Source organism: Cariama cristata, unplaced genomic scaffold (assembly GCF_000690535.1).
Source record: "Cariama cristata isolate BGI_N322 unplaced genomic scaffold, ASM69053v1 Scaffold46535, whole genome shotgun sequence".
In the NCBI taxonomy this organism is placed as follows: Eukaryota; Metazoa; Chordata; class Aves; order Cariamiformes; family Cariamidae; genus Cariama; species Cariama cristata.
This window is the reverse complement of record NW_009616659.1, coordinates 1-8819: the sequence shown is the minus strand read 5'-3', so window position 1 is coordinate 8819 and position 8819 is coordinate 1. Positions and strand designations below refer to the sequence as shown.

The 8819-nt window shown below is 36.6% G+C and overlaps 1 protein-coding gene across 1 annotated transcript; it reads left to right on the top strand.

Moving 5' to 3' along the window:
* The first annotated feature begins 830 nt into the window (after positions 1-830).
* DNTTIP2 (deoxynucleotidyltransferase, terminal, interacting protein 2) lies at positions 831-8282 on the top strand. Its single transcript, XM_009700230.1, has 6 exons — positions 831-2545; positions 4031-4166; positions 4859-4954; positions 5330-5494; positions 6623-6732; positions 8189-8282. The coding sequence occupies exons 1-6, from the start codon at positions 831-833 to the stop codon at positions 8280-8282; spliced, it is 2316 nt and encodes a 771-aa protein (XP_009698532.1).
* The last annotated feature ends 537 nt before the right edge of the window (positions 8283-8819 follow it).

Below are 8819 nucleotides of genomic sequence, written 5' to 3'. Positions count from 1 at the left end.
TGCGCAGCGGTGCGCCGCCGCAGCCGGCCCTGCCACCGCCTTCCCCTCTCGGGGCTTGCAGCCGTTGTAGCTTGTTAAACCTTTTAAAGCTGTCAGTTAAAGGTTAGGGTGTTATTTTTTTCTGCTGTGCACTGCAGTTATTTTAGCATTTCTCTGTGGTTTTTCCACTAGACATGCGAACACTCACGTAAATCCTGATCGTTTAGGTGGTGTGGCTTATGTTGATCTGACATTGTTCTGTGTTTTGGGAAGATCCTGCTGATGCAGAGTGTTTTTTCTTTCCAGAATTTTGAATTGCCTTCCAAGTAACTTGCAAGCATCGTTAAAGCAGCAGATTGTACCTAGTGTTGCAGTTGCTGTGAGGCTAGTCTGTTCCTAAAACTGCTAAAATTGGTCATGGAAACCATTTTGGGGCACATTCTGCCAGGTGCTAGGCTTCAGTGTTTATAGTCAGGTAAATCTTTGAATGTTTCTGAACTTTGCCTCACATGACAGCTTGCTAGAACTTTTTAGAATTAGAAGATATTTGTTTATATTTCTTGATGTGTGTGTTTATATTTTTAATGGATGTGTGTGTTTCTTCTCTTCCCTTGACCAAAAGGCAGTAGACAAGACGCGCAAGGGATGGTTTGTTAACACTTCTTCCACATAGATAGGGCTACGCAGAGACATGAAATATGTTGTCGGCTTGAGTAGATTTGTTTAAAGAGATTGCTAGTGATTTGTATAGCATCCTTCTTACAGGGTTATTTTATCTGTCAATAGCACGCTTTTTTTTACTCCTTTTCTAGATGGCATCTGCTGAAATTAGTACTCCTGTGTCTATAAGGATGACTAGAAGAAGAGCTAAATCAATTTGTAAGCCAGAGGTAATTCAGGAATCTCAGTTTGAAGAGTTGGAACATGCAGACACAAAGTCAAATGTCAGTGATAGCTCAGAGATGCAAATTACTAAAAATGAGCATACAACTGTTCATTCAGCACAGTCAGTTGCTGAACCACAAACTGATGGGGATGTGTCAGAAACAGAATCAAACTGCTCTGCTGTCTCTGGTGTTCAGACACCTTTGTTTGTAAGAGTAACAAGAAGACGAAAAATTGTAGTTCCTTGTCAAACAGATTCTCCTGACAAAAAAAGACATGACAAGACAGCTTTTCTAAATAAGTTAAGCAAGACTCAGGACGAAGATGATGTCTCTGAAGCTGAGTCGTGTTCCTCTGCTGTATCTGGTGTCCAGATGCCTAATCTTACCAGAACTACAAGAAAGAGGCAAAGCAAAAAGAAATTGCAGCCAGATAGAGTTCGTGAAGCCCAGAATGAAGATGTTTCTAATGCAGAGTCATGCTGCTTAAGTTCTCATATGGAACCGTCCATCATTACCAAACGAGTTACTAGGAGCATACAAATGAAATCACAAGCAGAAAATACTAAGCAGGCTGAGAAAGGAAACAGAATTGTTTCAGAATATGAGAATTTAATTGAGGACACTGTTATATCTGAGCCAGTAATAATTTCTGATTCTAGACCTGCTGCAGAACTTGTCTCTGACACAGAAGACGTGTCCTCTGTCGCTGAGGATAATAAAGAACCCAGTTCATCTAAAAGCAAATGTTCTTCCAAATTTGCCAATACAACTGAGAATGAAGATGTGAAAGAAGAGGTTTTGAGTGATGTGACAGCCATCAGTCTTACAAAAATGAAACGAGATGACACTGAATCACCTGGGAAAAAAGCAATAAAAAATGCACAGTCTGTTGGGGTAGATGATTCAGAGGAAGCATGTGGCCAAATACAAGAAGGACACAACAAAATACTTGTGAGGGAGGGGAAGTTGAAGCGTATGGATCTTTCTTTCATTGATTGCATGAGTCCCAAACAATTTTTAGAATCCCAAGGGCAAGTAACGCCAAATGAAAGTAAAAAAATTACAGAATGCAAAAGAGCAGATGCTGAGGCAGATGAACAGCAGTCTTTCACCCAGGCTGATAAATTAAGAAAAGACGAGCAAGCTAGTGCAGTGAGCAGCCCACAAAAGGACACAGCCATTGCACAAAGAACTGATAGCACTGGTAGATGCAGGGTGCTTGAAATCAGTGTGGACAGTTCTGCAGACCAAACAGGAGATTGTACTGAATCTGTATCCTACAGCGGTGGAAGATCAAGCAGTGGAAACGATTCTGCTGCATTGTTTCCAAGCAAAGATGAAAGCGATGAATCTGAAAATAGTGATGTGGCAGACCTAGGTACAGTTGAAGAGAGTCTGTGTTATAGAGAGACAAATGACAGGACTCCTTCCCTCAATAAATCTTTAAAAAACAGTTCACTGCATGCTGAAGGGCTTTTTGTAATTGATACTGAGCCTGGCATGAGTTCCAGCCAAAAGTATTATCTAGATCAGGTAGGCCAAGATAGTGATGCTGAAAGTAAGCATGAAGAAAGTGAAAAAGGTGAAGAATCCTCCGATCTGGAAGAGGCTGAAGAGGAATTGATAGATGAAGATGAGAAAGATGAAGATGATGATTTGTTGAAAAATAAGGTTGACGTGTAAGTATCTTTCTGGGAATAACTAAAGAACCTGCATTCAAGCATATGTATAAGATATGTACATGAAGTGCTAAATGGTGTGAAATCAAGAGTAGTCTCATCACGTAAGTCATACTGACATGGAAAGTGGGGTTGCACACATTATAAAATACAAATATAGTCCATAAATTGAGGGGTTTGGGTTTTTTCAGTTTTGTATATAGCAGAACTCTCTGCAATATTTAGTCATCTGGAGGCCTTGTATGTGTTTGACTTAAACAAAATGTGAAACTGGGTTAAACTGGTCAGGCTGACTTAATTGCTTATTCAGATCACAGTTTTCTTAATTGTTGATTTTTTAATCTGGATATAAATAACAAAAAGACAAGTAAATCCCTTACATGTTGCCTAATTATATCATGCTTGTTAATCATAAACAGTCTCATATAACTTTATGTTTTCAGTTCTTGTGCTGTGGGACGGTGACACTTCATATGAAATCAGCCCAACGTAGACTCATAGAATAATTTAGGTTGGGTGGGACCCCTTGAGCTCTTGTAGTCCAACTCCTGGTAAAATCCCTTTATATGGCTCATATGTTTTAAGCATAATACTCTGTTTAGGTTGGATAAATAAGTCTTAGTCTGCTAAAAACCTTCAGATAGGCCAGAAGTCTTACAAAAGCTTAGCCAAGCATTCAGTGACAAGGCATTATAGAAGATTAGTCACAGTTTAATATAAAGTTGTAGAGGGCTTGTATTGGTAAGCATTGAAACTACAATAAATATCTGTTGTACCTCTTTAGGTGTTACTACGTTTCTCCATAATACTTTATAGCTTTTAAGCATTCTTGTAATCAAAAACCTCCTTTTTAGTCAGCCCTTGTACATTGCGGATACATTCCTTTGACTGCCTGAATGAAGTATTGGAAAAAAATGTGAAACATACTAGCTTTGAAATGCTTAATAACATTATTCCTAGTACTGTTATACAGACAGGGACTTAAACATTCCTATAATAAATTCGAGCTTCTTCATACTTTTCACTAAGAGTTGACAATATTTTTACCACCCATATGTTTGTTCTTTTGTGTAGGTTGTTTTTTCTCTTCAGCTAGCAAGGTTCTTGATGTATAGTAGAAGGATGCTGGTCATGAGTTCTTTTCGCAAGGTTAAGTGAATTAATAATTCAACTTTATAGAAGATAGTAATAATCTAAGATAAGAATACAGCATTAGAGTTAATAGGAAAGATTTGTGGAAGTGATTCCACAGGTATTGTTCTTTAATAAACTCTCACTTCTTGAAATTACATGATTTTCCACTCCCTCCCCCCCATTTTCTGTCACCTCTAAATTATGTATTTCTTTTAGATCCTGAGACTTAAAATCATTGCAGAACTGAACCTAAGTGGGAAGAATAAGAAAAATATTTTTTCTCTTTATCTTTCAAAGGACAGAAGGTTTAGCTGCATGCTTGTTAAAATATTCTAATCATTTCTCTTTTAGTTTACATCTTTCCAGCAGCATAGACCCTGGTTTGAATATCAAGAAGCTTGGAGGTTTATATGTTAGTTTTGATGCAAAAAACCAGAAGCCTAGATCGAGTGTAATTAAACAACTGAAGGAGAAAAAGAAGGACCAGGTAATGTGTTTACAGTTATGCGGTTACCTGTGACTACAGTGACACAAAGGTGTTAATTTAATAAGGTTTGTTTATGTGTTTTTAAAGAAGTATCCTGTTTTACTGTTTGCTGAGAACTTCCATTATTTTTGGCCAAAGTGTGGATTTACATTTGGTTTTAATGGTAAGAATTTAAACATATGTGACATTTCAGAAACTGAAAAGCAGTGCAAATACCAGCATTATCTTGTAAAATAAAACAAAGTTGATTATGCCTCCAGTTTTGCCTAATGTTACACAAGCTGAAGGTCTGCTGGCAAGATATTTAGTCCATAGCAAGAATAAATTTCAGTAAATAAAGGTCTGTACTCTCCCTTATATGGAATTAGCAGTTTTATTTCAAAAGCACCCTTTGAGATAAAGGGAATGTGTTATTTTTGCTGAGACTTTTCTTAGGCTCATCCATGATAGCCCTCTTTATTCTAGAGCATTTGCTATCTCAATTCTTGCTGAGCTAGCCAACTGCTTTCTGTTGTTGGTCAGGGTTCTGTTTTAAAGATCCCTACTACTTTTGTTGTGGATCAAAGAAGTTCAAATATTGTATTACAGTGATTGCTTAGATGCTGCATGATTCCTTTAGTAGGTTCTGTATAAGCAGTAAAATTTGTATTACAGAGATGACTGACTAACATTAATAAAAAAATTTCTTACAGCTGTTGCAGAAAAGTATAATAACTCCAGATTTTGAAAAAAAGGAATGTGTCCCACCCTTCAGGGAATCACTTCATCAGTTAAAGAAACAGCGCAGGGTAAGTGAAGAGCTGATAATGCCACAAATAACAAAACAAGCATTGGTAAAATGCCCCATACTGGGACTTTGTGCATATACGGGCCTCACTGGAAGTGGAGTGATGAACTGCAATTTAGTATCTTCCTTGAGCCATCATGTGCAAAGCTATCCTTTTAGTCACCAGGACAAGTGAAGTGAAAGATAATGTGCTCAGGTGGTATTAATCTGTCCTTAATACAGTGCTGATGACCTTCTTATAAAAGTCATAAAGTACACTTTTTAAAGGTACAGAGTTATGTTCTAAATGCTTTATCCATCTTTTTGAGGGGAGAATTCCGTGCTCTATCCTGCCCTAGTTGCTGAATGCAAATTTATTCTTGGTATTGCATCCTAGGCAGAGCGAGAGAAAACAACAGGTGACGGTTGGTTTGGTATGAAAGCTCCAGAAATCACTAGTGAACTGAAAAATGATCTTAAAGTTTTGAAGATGAGAGCTTCGCTGGACCCTAAGCATTTTTATAAGAAGAATGATAGAGATGGTCTACCTAAGTACTTCCAGGTAAGGAAGCAGCAGAAGGTGGCATTGTACTGCTGAAGTTTTGAGCAGCTATTCTTATTGCCTGCCTATTTTGTCGGTAGCCTCTATGTTGATTTAATTTCATAGCTTGGTTATGAAAGTACTTTGATTACTTGGCTGCAGTTTACAACTGCTTAACTCTATATTACATCTGTGTGTATGCTGGGGTTTTTAATTTCAGACAGTCTCATAGTAGTGAACAAATACCTGACTTAATCCATATTCTGAACCCTTAGTGGACTAGATTTTCACTGCTTTTTTTTAAGTATTAGCCTTTTTTAACAAGTGTATAGAAAATAATTAGCATTTATTATCTTAGTAACTAGTACAGTTTGAATGGAGACAGCCAACTTTGTGATCAGCCAGAATTTCTGTTGCTGTAGTTCTCAGCTTTGAAGTGGTTTGCATAAGGAAAGTAATTACTGCAGAAACTATAGAATTAGGCTTCCATTGACTTACACCTGTTTGAATAGTTAGCATGCTTGAGGAAATTGTTTTCATTTCTCAAAATATTACCAATTCACTCCAAATGTTTTGAAGTTTCTGGGCATAGAAAGACCTAAGATGGAAGTGTTCCGTATAATGAGATCTGCATAGGTCTGTTTTCACTACATGAAACATGTACTCCATGTGTCTCCACTACTAACCTGCATCATCAGAACTGGCTAACATGCCAGTTGGAAAAATGTGATGCATTCCCTTGTATTACAGCTGGATTAACTGCTGTGTAGCCGTCTAGCAAAACAACCACAATGACAGAGACAGGAAAGAGTTAAGATGGTCATAAGGGTTTCCTTTCCGTCCTTGGGAAAATGTTTAAAAGTGAAGAAGTGGGTTTCTTTTATGAATACAAGTGTTGATGCAGCAGTCCAGTGTTGAAAACTGCAGTCTTAAAGCTCAAACCCTCCTCTGTGCACTAAACAATGATACAAAAAGTGACTCTGCATACAAAACATTGTCTAATTGTGTTGATATTTTGCACTTTTTTAAGATACCGTTCAGATGATCTGTGTAGGTGTCTTTACACTTGTTGCTGAGGATTAAAAAAAAAGGGGCAAAATAATCAACATCTTGCTTTACAGTAAGAATGTTTTCATTTCTGTTTTCTAGGTTGGAACTGTGGTTGATTCTCCCATAGACTTTTACCATAGTCGAATCCCTAAGAAACAAAGGAAGAGAACAATTGTTGAAGAGCTGCTTGCAGATTCTGAGTTTAGAAGGTATTTAAAAACGATTTTGTAATTCTAATATCCTGTGTAAGAGAGGAGTATTTTTAACTGTGACTTTTATTCGGCTTATATGGAGTTTTTTTATACTTCAAAGCAAACTTTATAGTCTGTTTTAGCACTTCAGCAGCACTGCTGATCTAAGGGATGGGATAATTAGACTGAGCATATTTTTTATCTTCATAAAAGGGTTTTATCCAACTTGCGTCATTGCTATTGGCAGCTGCTCTTAAAATAATGTCAGTCTTGAAGAGCTAACATATCAGCCCTATTCTGGCGCACTTCTAAAATAAGGGTCTGCACAGGCTTACACCAAAAACCAAGGGCTCTGAATGAGTGATTGATGCCTATGCATGCACTTTGGGTTTTTGTTTTATTTAAAGACATTAATTTTTCTTGGCATGATTGATAGAAAAGTGCTGAATGTAATTCTGTGAAAGTTGATATGATTTCATTTTATAAGCGTATCAAGTCTGTCACCTGTCATAAGAATCAAAATTGCGCTAGAAGTCTTCTCTGAATACGGTTGGATTAATTAATGTCTGTCTAACCTGCAATTTCTGGAGTAGATCCCTTCGTTGATCTATTTTGATATGGGTTACTACATTATGCTAATCTGCACTTCTTTTTTCACATAATGACATGTTTTCTTGGAAGTAGTACATGATTTGGGATTATAAGGTTAATGTTGTCAGGCTTGTAAATTAATTATTAATGTTAGGAAGGCAAGTTGGTATAGCTGTTTCTTAACTAATTTTCTGGCTTGACCTGATTTATAAGGTATTTATTAATATCTTTGAAAGTTGATCACTTAATACATGTTGTGGCTAACTAAGAGCTTTGACCAGATACTTTAGCATTAGTGCAGGTATTTGTCTGGTTTCAGTGTTGCAATTAAAAGCCTCGATAACTGTTCAGTGATCCGTTGTGGTAATTGATACAGGTACATAAGAATCTGTATTAGAGGAACTAGCAATTCATATTCACTAAGTATGTCTTGTTCATTGTTTAGTGTTAATCTCATCTGAGTTTTCAATCATGCATAGAGTAAGGTTGATTATCTTGAGTTTGCTGAGAAGGCAGCATAATGATGGGTATAATTTGTCCATAGCATTGTCAAAATTGATGAGTTGTCCCACTATAAGCAGTAGCAGTGTTTCAGCCACTTGTCCAAAATGTGATTGTGTATGCAATGAAGAACCCCCTGGTTATGCCAAAATTAATGATTCTTCGATCAAATTTATTTCCAAAACAAATTGCCTGCATTTATCATTCATCGAAGTGTTGATTTCCCTTTACTTATGTGTAAGTGTATAAAATCAAAGAAATCTGACTCGGAAAACGTGAGAGAACTCAGTTTGGCAAATTATGTATGTAGAGTACTTTCCATGTTATCTTTTCCTGAACTTTGGTTTACCATGCTTAAAAGTAAATTATCTATTTTGTTCAGATATAATAAAAAGAAGTATCAGGAGATCATGAGTGAAAAAGCAGCTTTTGCAGCAGGGAAGAGGAATCGGAAGAAGAAGAAATTTCACAATTAAGACTTGAAGAAAAATAACAAGCTGGAACAACTTATTTGTTATAAAACTTTTTACAGAATGCTTTGGTTGTGGTGTTTTTTTCTTTTTTAAGATTGGAGGTCATGTGCAAATTTAGGTTTAGGGAATTTCTTGCAGTAAGAATTTGGTAGGGAGCTTTATCAAATTATCAGGTATCTAAATTTAAATTAGATTTTAAAATTTAATTCTTATTTAAAATAAAGGTTCTGTAAAAAGATGATGATATGAAAGCATATTGTTAAATCTGAGCACAAAATCCAACTTCATGGATTGTGGTCTTTTCAGACTTCAGTCTTTATATCAATGAATTAGTAAATTCAGTTTAAAGTTATGTGTGTAATTCTGTGTAATTCACCTTGGCACCTGTTATATGCCAGAACATACTTTTCCATGTCTTGTCGGAGGTGCTGCTGGCCAATTCTGTAATAGAAGGTATTAAGAAATAGTTTGGTCGTGAAGGGTTTATTTCAACACTGACCATAACAGGATTGAGAATATCCTGGAATTCAGCATGTACAC

Excerpts from the sequence above, each read along its gene's own strand:
- DNTTIP2 (XM_009700230.1), top strand. The coding sequence starts at position 831 with ATGACTAGAAGAAGAGCTAAATCAATTTGTAAGCCAGAGGTAATTCAG. Across the intron at positions 4,167-4,858 it reads AGGAGAAAAAGAAGGACCAG|CTGTTGCAGAAAAGTATAAT; the intron begins GTAATGTGTTTA and ends AATTTCTTACAG. Across the intron at positions 6,733-8,188 it reads GCAGATTCTGAGTTTAGAAG|ATATAATAAAAAGAAGTATC; the intron begins GTATTTAAAAAC and ends TATTTTGTTCAG.